Source organism: Typopeltis vanoorti, chromosome 12 (assembly GCF_054136105.1).
Source record: "Typopeltis vanoorti isolate ZY-2024b chromosome 12, IOZ_Tvanoo_1.0, whole genome shotgun sequence".
NCBI lineage: Eukaryota > Metazoa > Arthropoda > Arachnida > Uropygi > Thelyphonidae > Typopeltis > Typopeltis vanoorti.
The window spans coordinates 70,182,088-70,198,321 of NC_143560.1; the positions used below are offsets into that span (position 1 = coordinate 70,182,088).

Consider the following 16,234-nt stretch of genomic DNA (forward strand, 5'->3'; position numbering starts at 1 on the left):
AGTGAACAATATAGGGAGAAAAGTATAAAAAAGATGGGAAAATGAGAGGGATCAGTATCATCGTGGGAATTTTGACACCATGGAGGTCTAATGTTAATAATAATGATGTATAAGAAATCTGGTTATAATCATAAGGCACATGGATAACAGTATCTGAAACATTTCAAATATTTTATTATAGAAATGCTATTCATTTTTCAATCAGGGAAATTTTCATGAACTTAGTATCCAATTATTATTCATAAATTTGCATAATTATCTATTGTCAATCATATATCCTCAAACATGTCATCCACTGAAAATGATTTGGTAAAAATCTTTCTTTATATGCAAATATTGTCACTGTGATTTGATATAAATATATAAGTGTAAGAACTTCCAGCTAAAACTGAGTCAATTAGTACAGGAATTACTTTTAATACTATTCACAAGTTTAAAGTAAACATAAATAATTACAAAGTATTCTTTCAGACTAAAAGCAGTTTATTACATTTGGACATGATACATAAGTGATTCAGAAGAACATTCTTATTTCAAAATTGTAATACTTTATACACGAGGGTCACTTTTATATAAGTAACTGTTGACCCCCCCCTTTTTTTTTAATGGTACCTCATTAGAAGACCACTAAAATCTTATTTTCCTCGCTTCCGGCGAAATTTAAGGAAATTTTTTCCCATTGGAGGGCTTTGCAGATTACTTGCAAGAAGGTTGAAAGACATATTATTGTTGGAGATACCTGAAAAAAAAAAAAAGTAAACTTTCTTTAACATAAAGGCCTATTTCACTTTCAATGAAATAAATGAACATTTGGGAAAGTAGGCTAATGGAATGCAAAACTAATTCCATATTATTACAGTGCCACAAGACTGTACCAGACAATGCAATAAAATACAAGTTTATAAAATATACATAAAAATGGTATGATAAATATAAGTTAGCAAAATAGAGACTGTTGTGAATAAGCAAATCAAGATGAGTAAACAGAAAATTCACTTGCATGGGATAGTATAACTTCCTGCTTAATAAACTAACCACTTGTGATAGACAGCCTTTGTAATAATGTTAGTATCCAGTCAGCTGAGACTTTCACAGTTATTACAAAAAAATCAGTACAAGATAATGCACAGAATGAAAAAAGATTCTGTGGATTAAACCAAAAGCTCATTGCTCATTTTGAGGGAGATGGAGGATCTGGGAGTGGTGGTAAAAAGGGAAATTCAGGAATCACCCAGCTAAAACTCTGAGGACATCACAACAGATTATGGCACTGATAAGGAGGGAGGGCCTTGACAAGTAGAAATAAAGAGGTTCTAGTTCCATTGTATAAGGTCTTGATCAGGACACCTGGATTAAATATGCATAGTGATTGCCTAGTTTTCATGGAGAAGATGTATCAGATCTCTGGAATGTTGAGTATGAAGATTAATAACTACTCTTTGCAGTGCCTTGTGAATAGGAAGAGGAGGGATGATATGATTAAGATATATAAGAAAGTAAAGGGATATTGGTTCAATGTGGAAGAGATTCTTCACAGAATGGAGGGGAAACAGAACATGAAGCCATCCCTAGAAGCTGTATAAGGAGAATGTGAGTATGAGGAGCAGATTCTTTGCATGAAGAATGGTTGGCGAGTAAAATGCTTTACCTGAAGTCTGGCGAGTGTGAAAAAGAGTGAATGAGTTTACTGTCATTTAACTCAATGGAGTTCTTACGTTAATAGCCCATTGCTCCCTTACTAGTATATTAGATTCACAACTTTTTTTTTTTTTTTTTTGTAAAAAATATAATAAAATAGCTCATAGCTGCATCCCGTGATCAGTTCTGTATAAAGAAAAAATAAGTAGCACCTCCCTTTTCTCAGTAATGTTACATCCAATTTAGCATTACTTGGAAAATGGTTATAAAGTCTTGTCACAGTTGGTTTTTTAACCTAGGTTTCTTTTTTCCAGGTAGGTGCACACTGCAAAACCTTTTGGCAACCGATACATGATTAATTCATTTCCTTATTGCAAAAATAGTTTTACTAAAGTTACAGAATTAACTTTTCATGAGTATGCATTCATTAGTTTGAGTATTTTCATGATAGAAGGGTTTCGACATCTGAATGTTAAATAAATGATTCAAGATTATCTAGTGACCAAATGAAGTCGGTCAGCATGAACAAGCATAACTATCACCTAATGTGTAATTAATATAGGAAATTAAATTTCCTACAATTATATGCTTGGTATATTATATCTGTAGACTGGTCTTTTTTTCTCTACTTTCTCTTACTCCCCCAGTGCTATTAGAGCAGTTTGAGGACAAGGGGGTGATTTTTTCCTCCCAAATTGTAGTTTTCACTACCTACTAAAAGAGGCAAACCTAATTGTCCTCAGGTGGCAGCCCCATCACTAGGATACCTATTGTCATGCTAGTAACTTGACATAGGGAAACATATTACTTTAAAGTCTCAAAGAAATCTAAACTGGATGGAAAACATGGGGAAAAGGTTAAAACTTTGGAAAAAGAAAAACATGGTGAAATATTCCACATGGAACATTAGTAACACAGCAAATAAAGAAGAAGAATCAGATAAAATTTTAAATGAAGAACACATGGAAATGGCAGTTCATACAGAAACAAGAAACTATCATGTATGTGTGTGTGCATATATATATATATATATATATATATACATGTAAAAAAGTTGGTATAATGATTTGGATCCATAAATCAATCAAAGCAAAAACCACTCATTATGTACACTAAAATGAAAGAATATTAGAATGGCAATTAAAATTAAATAAAGCTAATTTAACAGTTGTTGGAGTGTATGCTCCCAGAAAATGAAAAGAAAATTATCACTTTTACATGTAGTTACAAGGAATATATGAAAAATTAAACAAAACAGATAACATAATCATAGATGGAGATCTTAATGCCAGAATAGGAATGAAAAATAAATAAAATAATACAGAAAATGACTCATTGATTATATAATAATTTAAAAAATCATGAATACATTCTATAAACACAAAAATATACATGGGTAAAAGAGGACAAAAATTAATAATAGACTACTTTTTAGCAAATGAAAAAGCAGCAAAACTTTTCCCAGATGTTTTTAGTCAGGAGAGAGTTAGAAATAGATATAGACCATTATTTAGTATAAAATTAAGGTTTCTACCAAATTGGTTACAAAAATACAAAATAAATAAATAAGCAAACTACAGAAACAAAAAAACTTTTTTTTATGTTGATGACACACACACGAAAAGTCACAAGACCTATAACACTAGAGCACCATGTGTAGGCAAGCGATTAAGGATAAATGTAGTGTGTTGATATGTTTCTTAAAGATTGGGCAGTTGTACTCAGTGATTTTGTATTCAATTAACACTACTAAATGATTTAAGTATAAGAAATTTATATCAACAGATGATGAATAACTATTTAGAAAAAATACAAGAAAATGAAATGAAAATACAAGACATTGAATGGAATGATATGAAAGAATAATTTAAAACACACACACACACATCACAAAAATACTCATGTTAGAGGAGCACTGAAAAAGGATTAAAAATATAATTTAATTCTTCCAATATTTCATCTGTCACTGAAACATCGTCAGAAAGTACTCCCTCACAATATCCAAGTTGTTGGCTTGCTGTGTATATAATAGGTTTTTTTATTCTCAGTTCTTTCAAATTCCAAAGTACACAAATTCATCTTTTCAGTTTTAACTTTTTCATGATTGGTTTTAAAATTCTTGTCTATCTTCATGTATTTTCTACCTTTTTGTACCCACTTTTTTGAATTACATACTGTGTCTCAGCTCCAGTCAAGAAGTTTTCACCTTCTATACCATCAAGAGACTGGTAGGTTAATTAATACCCTTCTCTTTAAGCCTTATTAAATTCAACTGCTTAAGCTTACATGTTAAAAAATCTGCCCATTGCCAAAAATAGCTTAGCTCTTTCTTTCATATTCTTAGCAGATTACTAAGTTATTATCTGTTATTATTAACAGATTACTAAGATTACTTTGGACAGATAATACTAACATTAAAAAAAATAATAAATAATAAAATTACAAAAAAATTTACAAAATGCTTTAAATAATATAATAACAATGAAAGAACAACCAAAGTAAAATAAAAAAATGGTAAATCATCAGGAGAAGTTGGGATGTACTCAGAACTGCAAAAATTTGCCAGGGAAAAAAAATTATCAGAGATTATTAAAAATTTTAAATAAAACATATATACAAATTGACAAACACCAATATAATGAAATACAAGTACAATAATAACTATATGTAAAAAAGGAGGGGGGGAATATAAGAAAATCTGACTAATTACAGAGGTATTAGTTTATCGAATACATGTTACAAAATGTATAGCAGAATAATTAATGAAAAATTGAAAATATACAGTGAAAAAATATTATTACAATATCAAAATGGATTTAGAAAAGGATGCAGCATTTTGTTTAAAACTATTTACAGAGAAAAGAAGATGATTTAATTCAGAAACTCACCTTTTGTTTAGATGGTAAAAAAGCATTTGATAAAGTAAAAAGACATTGTTTGATATATTATAAAGAATAAATATACCTAATATTTTACAGCAGACAAGACTGAATATATATATATACAAAGATAATGAATAAAAATAAATGGAAAAATGTCTGAAAAAGAATTTATAAACCAAGGAGTAAGATAGAGATGTCCTAACATTTTTAATATTGATATTAATGAAATATTAATACAATGGAACACTTTAATATCTCAGGTATAAAAATTTTGCGCAATAATAAAATTAGAACACAATTTACAAAGAGCAATATATAATTTAAACATTATAGTAGAACAGTTTCAAATAAAAATATCCATAGATAAAACTAAAAAAGTGGCATTTTGTGGTTAAAATCCAGTTAGAAGTAAAATAATTAATAATAATATAATAGAACAGATAAATACTTTTATCTTGGATAAGAAATATCATATGAAGGAGGAAAAAAAAAAAAAGACAAAATAAAAAACTTTAAAATTTTTACAGATTATAAGCCTGCTAAATAGAACACTCAATCTGAAAATTTTATACAAATGAAATGAAATTCATGAGAAGAACTGCAAAATACGTTAGACAAAAAAAGCGGAATGAAGATATTGTAAAAGACTAAAAATAATATCAACAGATGAAAAACTAAACAAATATAAACAGAACTGGATAGAACAAGTAAACTGAATGGCAAACACCAGATATCCTAACCAATTAATAAAATATAAACCAATTGGGAAGAGAAAGCTAGGTAGATCTCAAAAGAGGATATTGGATTGAAAATGAGACTGATGATGAGGAAATTAAACCATATCGTAGATTCTAATCACAAATTAAGACCACAAGCCCACTTTCACTAATGAAAATCGTTTTTGCAATATATTTAAATTTTTGACATGACAGGGATATAGAGATAGATGAAGTTGAGGTGATATTAGATATTACAGAATCTTGATGTGAATACAGTTATTGGTTTGGATGGGATAACAGCTTGCATATTACAGGAATATGCTAGGGAATTGGTAGTGCCTTTGACTAGATTGTTTAATCTGTTTCCACTCAGTAGAGTCCCAAGGGAGTGGAAAATAGTTTTGTTGTATAAAGGAGGATTCCATGACAGAAGTTTCAAATTATCAACCAATTAGCATTTCAGGAGTGAGGGTCAAGGTATTATAGGAAAAGTTGGTTAAAGACAAATTTCTGGAATGGGATACTGTATGGGGACAACATGGTTTTGTGAAGGGTAGAGCATGCTTCAGTAATTTAACTGACTTTTTACAATAAAGTAACAGATGGGTGGATAAAGGTAATGACAACATGCTGACACTGTTGGACTTTCCAATGGTGTTTGACAGAATACGACATGGAATTCTGATATGTATGCTACAGCATATGGGTATGGACGATAAAAGGGTGGTTGATGGAGAGATACCAAACAGTAGTTTATTCAGGAGCAAGGTCCCGTAGAAGGTCTGTGACTAATGGTGAGACATAGGGCTCTATTCTTGGGTCACTGCATTAATGATATGAGAAATGATCTGAGGAGAAACATTCAGTTGTTTGCGGATGATGCAAAATTAATTAGAGTAATAGTCAATAAAGATGATGTTGAAATTTTGCAGGATCTATTTTACTCAAATAGATTGGCAATATGGGCAGAGGAGAATGGATGTCAATTTAATGCTTAAGGTTATGGATTTTGGAATGAAAAGATTACTGGTTGTGTACTGGTACTGCACTGCAGGAAATTGATGAAGCCAGGGATTTGGGATGTTGGTGGATGAGGAGTTGAAGTTCAGAGGGCTTATTGTAAAAGTGGCTTAATACAACACACAGTATTACCTGTGTGTTGTATTAAGATTACTGAACAACATTCTAACAAGTTGAGATTAGCAAGTTATTGTTCTTCTTTATACGGCTTCATCTGGATTATTGTGCACAGATCTGGTGACTTGGGTTTCATGGAGATGTGTAAGAGGTGGAATGGATTCAGAGGCAAGTGACCAAGATGGGGGAAGGTCTGTGGGATGTTCACAGTTTAGGAGAGATTAAAGTGGGTTACATAATATTTAAATTTTAATATATATATTTTTAAATATTGAGCAATGCTGTGAAAGAAATGACTTGGAGCAGCTAAGTGCAACAATTTAGTCATATATATTAATATTATTATATTATATTTAAAAGGAAACACAAATTGATGTATAAAATAATGAAAAACATTTATTCCAGTAATTGAATAGTTTTGTTTCATTAATTCGTAATAGAATTTCACTTATCATTCATAATCTCCATGATGCAATACTCATTTTACTAAAATTAAAAATAATAAATTAGACACTTTTCTGTTTCAGATTTATAAACTTAAATTTATGAAAGTCTCAAATCTCAAGTAGTTTTTTTCATGACTTGAGACAAAAAAAAATTTCTAGGGTAGAAACCCTATTTGCAGTGCAATGGTCACCTAATTCATAGAAGATTTAGAGAAGAGCAATGCTGGAAATTTTTAAGTTGGTGAGGATATTTTACCATGTTAATGCAGAAGAGTTTTTTTTTTTTTTACATGTTATATTATTGAGGTAATTAATCCAGGAGTAGTGGGTAAATAGAATGTACTGCCATAGAATGTGAATATTAGGAATATGAATGAGTTTAAATTTAAATATAATAGATATGCTGCTCCCTGGGTAAGATGTACTGTGTGATCTCATTCAGATCTATCTCCCATTGAGTCCAGGTTTGTTATAATGATAATTTAATGAGCAATTTATGTCTGCTTCAAACAGCAGTGACAACCTTGAGGTATTCAGACTATTGAATAATGTTGATGTTAATAAGCCTAGAGCTGAGTGACATTTCCTTATGCATTTTAAGAGAATGTTCTAAGAAACGGATAATACCCTTGACTTAGTTAATAAAAATTTAACTTGAAAAAGTTATCAGTGGAGTGAAAGGAAAATAAAAGTCTCAGAACAGTGGAAATACAAAGGCAGACCTAATTGAATTATAAATCAGTTTGCATTTCTAGTAATAAAATAAAGGTTTATGGAAAAATTAGGACTGGAATATAGAGTTGGGCAAATTAGAACAGATTCTTTATGAAGGCCAGAATGAGATTTGTACATTTTGGCTTGCTTGGTTTGACTGTATCTACACTATTATAAAACTTAGTTTTGTGGTGATGTGGAAGGCCTAGAATGAGTGCAGAGAAAGATAATTAAGGTAATGTTCAAAGGGCGAAAGAAATAAAGAAACTAGTCCTGGAAACTGTATAAATGTGGGTAAGAAGGACTGTAAGTGACTAGAACGAACTGCCAGAGCACATTGTGAAGGTAAAGGCGTGTGAAAGAATTTAAGATTTATAAGCACAATGGCATTTAGGATGAACCTCCTGTGAATAGTCTTTTGACTCCATGGAAGTATGCTTACTTAACGATACTAATTATGAGTGCTCATAATAAAACTGTGAACCAAATATCAGAAATAAAGGATATGGAATTACAACTTTTTTTTTTACTGCACTGTTTGATAACATAACTGACTGTATACTCTTAAATTACTCAAGATTAAGCAATATCTGAAGTACCAATAACTCAAGATATTATTTCATCTTGAATAAGTACGTAAAGGAATACAGACCGTCAGTTATCCTCCTTCTAGTCTCTTGCATTCACCTGGCTATATTTCAGAATATCTTTTAAGATGTTGATGTATCGTTGTAGGATCAGATTTACATTTACAAATTCAGATGTCGATAACCTGAGTTAATTTTAAACTGTGGAAGTAAATATGGAGATATATAAAGAAAAAAAAAATGTAAATTGCAGAATTTGGTATGACTTTACAAGGGTAATTTCAGGATATTTAAGTAATTAGGGTTTAGAGGACTGAAGATGTGAATAATGATTTTTATCTCCTTTACAGTTTTTTGAAGTATCTTTGTGGTTATTTGAAATATTTGCTGCCCATGGCTTTCTCTGACGATGCTGTTTTCTAAAGGTCTACTTCAGAGCTCAGACTGTTTCCATTTCATGAATATTTAAGAATTAACAACAGACTAATGCGGATTGATGGAGAGAATATTCAGTCAGTAGTTGCATTTGGTAATTCTTTAATCAGAGATAATTTCTGAATTTGATCACTCATCCAAAATATCATGCCTCGAATTCATTCAACATCAGCGCCGTCACTGTACACCCCCCCCCACCCCAAAAAAAATCTAGTTACTCACAAGACCTTATATCTTATATACCTTCTAGGAAGTTCACCAACTTCCATGATCGACTTATGGCTCAAATATACTATCTCTCTCTTTCAGCTTCCAAGTGCTGAAGTTATCATTTTTTTTAGTCTATAACTAAGAATCAACAGTCCTTCTCAATCGAATGAGGTGCTTATAAGAAGTGGATCAAAGGCATATGTATTTAGGATTAGCAAGAAGTTATAGAAAAATATGATTAGGATACACTGATATACTAATATATAGTTATTAGTCTGTCAGGGGATTATTAGCAGCTAGGTTTGTGCACTGTAGCCCAAACATGGAAACTTCTGTCAATGTTTTCTTAGAAAGGAATGTTCACAACTTTTGAGCATTTTTATCCACCAGTTGATCAGGTCAGGGGTGAAAAGGCAGCAATACCTTTTCTGACTGTCAGTGTAATACATTGGTGTTCACAAACTAAGGACGAACTAAATTTTTACTTGTATATGAAAAAATTTTCATGACTATAGCCAAATATTTGTGGGCATAAATTTATTGCCAGCATACTAATAAATTATATTACACAAAAAATGTGTTATAAATTTCATACAAATTAAACTGCAATACATTTTTGGCAAAAGTTACAATCCTGAGGATGTAGTTAAAGAATTAATGCCCAGTGCTTACAGAAAACTATACGGAGAGACATTTCGGTATGGACTATGTCCATACTAAACTGCGATGCAGCTGCCATAACATCACACCATGCTTAGAACCAAGTGATTCAGGAGTTCTTGAGGCTAACTGGCTCACTCCTCATTCAAATCAGCCTTGTTTTCTGGATGGGAATTTTGAGCAGCAAAGTGACTCCCTATTGTGTTCCAAATGTGTTCTTATGCGGGTTGAGATCTGGGGAGTATGAAGGCCACTCAATTGAATTAATATCCTTGGTCTCCAGAGTATCTCCACTGTTCATGTACGGTGTAGTGTGGATTGTCATCCATAAAAATGAATTCTTCACGATTTGAAATTTCAATGTGTATCCACTTTTTAGTTGAAATTGTCAGTTACATTAATTGCCACAAGCTGATTTCATCTGCAATCTTCGTAAATAACGTATTTTTGTGCACTAAACAAAGTGAGATGAAATTCTGATTACAAAAAGAAACAATCATAAAATAAATTTGCTAAATTATAATTCATTTTTATACCCAAACAGTAAAGTGACATTCTTTAGGAACTTCATTGTTCAAATCTCAAATTGGTGTCTGTTGTTCAGTTTGACTGATCAGGCTGGAGGAGGTGCCAGGATATTTTGTCAATAATAATCTTTTGCAAATGTTCATTTGTCCACCAGAATATCTAATAAGCCTATCCACCTTCCTGTTGCTTTTGATCTCTTCTTTACAAGTTCCCCTTCTGAATATACTGTCGATTTCAGAAGCGGAAATGTTCTAGTTCCTTTTTCTACAACATTTCCTTCGCCCAGTTACTCTGTCATTAAACATGACAGGATGCAAGAGACTGAAACCAAAGCTCCAGCTTTACACTTAGTCTACACTGCAGAATGGAACAACTACAAAAAACCATCCACAATATCAGACTTGGATTTCAAAGCCTGATTTGGATCAAAGAAGAGATCAAAAGCAACAGGAAGGTGGTGAGGCTTATTAGATAATCAGACTTACAAAGGGTCAAGTGCAGAAAACTTGCATCTTACTCAAATGGCAGATGAACATTCTAGTTCCTCAGAAAAATCAATTTGCCCAGTTTCTGCCCTATCATTTCAAATCTCACATAATAGATAGCCTTATGGTTACATCACTCAAAGACAAGGCTGATCTGACTAATCTTTAGAGGAACCTGTGCTATAACTATAATATAATTATAACTGTAATGTATTATAACTATAACATGTGTAGAAACACACTGATAATGTAATGCTATTTTCAAACAAGTACAAAATATCTGTACTTTCATTAAAGTTAATTACTGTGGTTATTGTGTAATTTGTTGTTTAAGGCTGATCTGAGACTGGTTTAAGACACCATTCTTCCCTTTCAACTCCTACATAGATGATCAAGGCAAACTATACCAAGAACAGCTAACAGAGTATGCCTTCTTTGTCTTTTGTCAATACTAGTAAGACATCAGAAGAATCCTGAATAGCTTAGATACCAACATTTTTCTGTCCACAATGGACAAGAAAATGTTGGTATCTAAGCTACTGCCCATTTTATATTGTCTTTATAATCTTTTATACTTATCTGGCATCTCTACATGGAAACAAGACTATATTCAATCCATCCCAAAGAAAGATGATAAAAAAGACAGCTATCACACTACTATTCCAGTGCACTCATCTCAGTTCTATCAAAAATAATGGATAGTCAAAAAGCCAGCTGTTTAATCAATAATACCAATGTGGATTCTGTCCTCAATCCACTAGCTCTTCTTATCAACATCATCTTTCTATAGAAAGGTTTGGCAAAAACCCATGCAGTCACTCTAGATAGTTTTCTGGCATATGATCTAGGGTAAGCACAAAGGCTTACTTACCAAATTACTGTTTTAGGGTCTACTCTCCATCCTTTGCAACTGGATTCCCAATTTCCTGTTTTCTCCTTGGAAACTCAGGTTTTTCATTGCACAAAACATGTTAACCAACCAGAAGAACATATGCAATTAACAGACGTAATATAATACACTGTCTCATAGACTTAGTTGTACCAGTCATATAACTTTAGATAGCTAATTCCCTTTATGGCATGCCAGAGTAAACAGCTTCATTTTTCAGATTTCAGTGCTGGAGTATCACAGGGCTTTGCACATTTGCCTTTCTTCTATTCATAAAGACCTTCTGTCATTAATCTCAGAATATATCCATAGCTTTGTGGAGGAATGCAATACTCCTCATCTCTCTTTTTCATTTTTCAATACTAAAGTTGACAAGCTGTCCTCATCTACACTGAAATATGGCAAGGAGATCAATGTTAAAGACAATTATAGAAGATCTTGCAGTTCCCACATGTTCCAAGCTGCAAGATCCTCTATAATTGTCTTTAACATTGATCTCTTTTCAGTGTAGATGAGGACAGCTTGTCAACTTTAATATTACCAAAACACAATCCTCTCTTATTTCATGCAAAGCCTATATTCAACCTATCCCAAAGAATGAAGATAAAAGCCAGCTATCACACTGCTATTCCATTGTGCTCACCTCAGTTCTATCAAAAATAATGGAGAAAGATCACACTTGGTCTTCCTTCATCTTTGCTAATAATGAGATTACACAAAATCTTCTCTTTCCTCCTGGGTTCACTTACATATGTAGTCTTTCTTTCTTGATAAGCACATCAAATCTATTATAGCCTCTTGCTGAAGACATTACTTGTAAACCCTGCTGTATATACATCAATCCCAAATCTGGTACATTACAATATTGTTCTTACATGTGAGATGGAAGTCTTTGTTCTACCATTTTTCCTAAGGATCACAACTTCTAGTTGTTCAAAAATCATATCAAAAGGTTCCTTCTTTTTTATTAACCACTTATCTACACACACAGCTGATGTACTATAGAATGCTAGTCTGGTTGAAAAATAGTCAGATAATAAACTGCCATATCACTGACTGGAATAGCTTACACCTTTTACTTTGTGACAATGCAGTGCAGGATATCATTAAAAGAGGATGTCAGTAAACAAACAGAGCAACTGAAAGAAGCAAGTCATAGTTCTTTTCCAAGTACCATATCACATATGCCAACAACTATGAATCACTATACCTGATGACAAATCATTCTGTGCGTGCAGAAAACAACATAGATGCTCTTGTTTAATATGTTCATAATGTCCTTAAAATACACCATCTTATAAAAATGTTTTCGGTACTTCATTTCAATATGTTATCAAACATGTCTTGGAGAGCATCCTAAAAGCCAATGTTGAAAAGGGGCTTTTAGGATAAACTATGGATATAAAGAGCATGTAATAATAAAATAAATAAAAATAATCTAGGCATTTAATGTCTAAATTTTAAACAATTAGCTTTCCTAACCATAATTTAGAAAAAGATAGTCTTAATGGCTAAATGTACACATATGGTTGCAGGATGAAAAAAAAAAACTCTTACACTTCTGGGAGGAAAATCTCTGCTGCCTACTTATTAGACCAGCTAACTATCTTCAATTGAAAAGGCCTGATAAAGTTCATATATCCTAGATGGGATCTGAATCCAGGTCTTTCCTATCAGAAGACTTTTAAACTGATTTAGCTGTGGAGACCCTTATATAAGAAGTAGGTACTTTTCCTAACACTGTTATGGAAGTAGGGGATAAGGCAATATGAAGATCATAACTATAAAAATTTTACAAGACATTTTTATAAGATAACTTTATCAAATGAGAAGGGGAATGACAGTGAGTTCTATGAGATCAAAGATGATGAATTACTATTTTATAAGAATTTTTCAGTTCACTGAAGGCCTTATTTAAATGATATTATAGTAGAGGCTGATGTACAGATAAGCAAAACACAGAAAGAAAGAAAGAGAGATGTTGAGTCTCCTGGCTAGAAATAAAGAAAAGTATCAGACAACACGTGTCCATGATAGGCAACAAGATGCAGTAGAAAATGCTAGTGATCTAGCTGTTTAATGAAATTATTCAAGTCAGAAGGATTCCTACAAGTTAGAATGGGAAAAAAAAGAGCTTCTGCCACACCATCATCTGCCTGATTAAGTTGATTTGTATCAAGCTATTTTATTATTATTTTTTATAGCAATCTCACATATGAAAAGTAAAGAACTTAAAGTTCATCAATTTATGGATATTATGGGTAGATAAGGATTAACTGGGTATTACAAAAATTGGCATTCTTCTTAAATAATGCAACACAACACTTATCCTTCAGTTAGCCATCCTTTTAAAGGGGGCTAACAGTTTATAATCCAAGCCTATCTTCTCCAACACATGCAACAGCCTTCCATGATGTATCCTGTCAAAAGCCTTAGTAAAGTCCATAATCAAGGTGCATCCATTTCACCCACACATGGCACTGATGTGTCCTAGGTCTTGAGACCTCTCATGTGTATGTGTTAAAGATATCAAGTTATTTTAAATATAAACCTGGTTTTTTACTCCATTTCCCAAGTAAGCAAACAGACAAGTCAGTCAAGTTTACACCTGCAAGTCTAGCTGACCCTGCACGTAGTGCAAGCCCAAGGCAACTCGTGGTAAAGGTAGAATAAGCTCTGATCACTATTCTTAATATTTACCCTTAATACAAAGCACATCTCCTGGAGGAGATGCCTTTAATACATAGCATCACACATCTCCTCCAGGAGAGGAGATGTGTGATGTATTAAGGGTAAATATTAAGAATAGTGATCAGAGCTTATTCTACCTTTACCACGAGTTGCCCTGGACTTGCACTATGTGCAGGGTCAGCTAGACTTGCAACACTTGCAGGTGCAAACTTGACTGACTTGTCTGTTTGCTTACTTGGGAAATGGAGTAAAAAAAACCAGGTTTATATTTAAAATAACTTGGTATCTTTAGCATATATTATACCCAAGGTAAAAAACTTTCTACACATATATATATACATGAGAGGACAATATATATATATATATCAGTGGCACTGCATGCCCGCTTCGGTTGGGTGTGCTGTCGTGGCTTATGCAACCCGTGCTACAAAATTCACGTCAGTTTGACTGTATGATTGCATTTTTATCGATGTATGAAAGTTTTAAGAGTATATAGCAATCAGTGCTCATCTTAATTGGTTTAATGCAATTAATTGTAGGATAACTTTGAATACTTTAATTTATCAATTAATTGTAACCAAATCCTGGCCCTCGGTTGCACACATAAAAACTCACTAACTTATTTTAAACATTTTTATAAACTACAAAAACAATTTGATAATGTATTTTACTCTATTTGTATATATAAGGAAAATATTTTTATTTTATATTATTAGTCTGTAACAAAATAATCAGCCAAAAATAAATGTAAAAAAAAAACAGAAAATATGATAGTAATACTTGAATTGTATATTTATAAATACATGTGTATTATTCTCATCACATATACAATTATGTATACGTGATGAGAATAAACTTTATATTGTATTGTATTGCAAATCTGTGCAGAGTGGGGGACAATGTGTTTAAGATATTGTATATTAGAAAACAATAATGGAGGACAATGCTATATTTGGTTGGTATATTTGAATTATTCAAAGGTGTAAAATTTAGAAGAGGAGGATGAGGCCTACCTCGTTTGACTACAGTACTGTTTCCCATTGTAAATATGGGCAAAAAAAGTTATAAATTTATCGAAAATATATATTAAAAACTTGCCTACCATGTCAGTTCACACATTATGCATACAAAACAGATGAAACTCAGAAAACAAATATAGCAACTCATGACAAATGGCAACGTTCAATGGGATTGGTTTACATAAGAACAATCACAGCCTCTAGGTGCTACTGTCTCAGAACTGACCATACCTTGCCTTCTGAGTAGTTTAAAAGTACTAAAACACTAAGAATTTTACCCACTGCACTATCTATACATCTTTTCAAAGGTGTATGTTTTGAATGCACACCATGAATTGGTTTGATTTGGTTTACATAAGAACAATCACAGCCTCTAGGTGCTACTGTCTCAGAACTCACCATATTTAAACCACTCAGAACTTTCTGAGTGGTTTAAAACTACTAGAACACTAAGAATTTTACCGACTGCATCATCTGTACATCTTTTCAAAGGGCTCAAAGGTGTATGTGTTTTGAACGCACACCCGGGCTATAAAAGCGAATGTGATGCAATGTTTACACATCGAGAAGTGTTCTCTTTATGAAACATTAGTATATTGTGTTTACTTTTAGGAATCATGCAAAGCCTGGAAACAATTATTTATTCATCTTTAACAGGAATAAATGCAAAAATATAACATCGGTGTTACTGCTATTCCATGGATGAGCACTGACATCCTTAATATTCACCCCTGATATATAATATATATATAATCCCCCCCCCCATGTAACTAAATTATAACATTATTACAAATGTCAGCAAATTGCTCAAATGTGAGCTTCCCATAGTAAATCTCTGCAGTTCTTTGCTAAGTATAGATTCTCTGTCAACATACTCCTGTATACAAGCTTTTGCCAATAAACAGCTTTTTTTTTTTCATATTGAGCCATATTTTGCAGAATTCCTAAAAGCTTTCTGCGGTCAACTGTCACATTCACCTAGCTTGGAGAGTTTGTGAGCTCCTCAGAAAGGTCATTGTTTTTGTAAATTATTGGAAGAACAACGAAACATTGCGCCCTTCAATTAAAAAAGACCTGGGTTTGATTTCATCCTGATGAAAGGAATCTTTACATGGGATTTTTCAACTGAAGATGAGTTAGCTGATCTCATATGGAGGTAGCAGGGTTTTTGCTCCCAGTAACTTTAACTTAGAT

The 16,234-nt window shown here is 32.5% G+C and overlaps 1 protein-coding gene across 1 annotated transcript in view; it reads right to left on the reverse strand.

Moving 5' to 3' along the window:
- Nucleotides 1-468: 468 nt before the first annotated feature.
- Nucleotides 469-16,234, reverse strand: part of LOC150100871 (nuclear receptor coactivator 5-like) — a 201,805-nt gene continuing 186,039 nt past the window's right edge. The window contains exon 11 of the mRNA XM_090401698.1: nucleotides 469-739. Coding sequence (XP_090257824.1) covers nucleotides 636-739 — 104 coding nt within the window. The 3' untranslated portion in view covers nucleotides 469-635. The remainder of the gene's footprint in view (nucleotides 740-16,234) is intronic.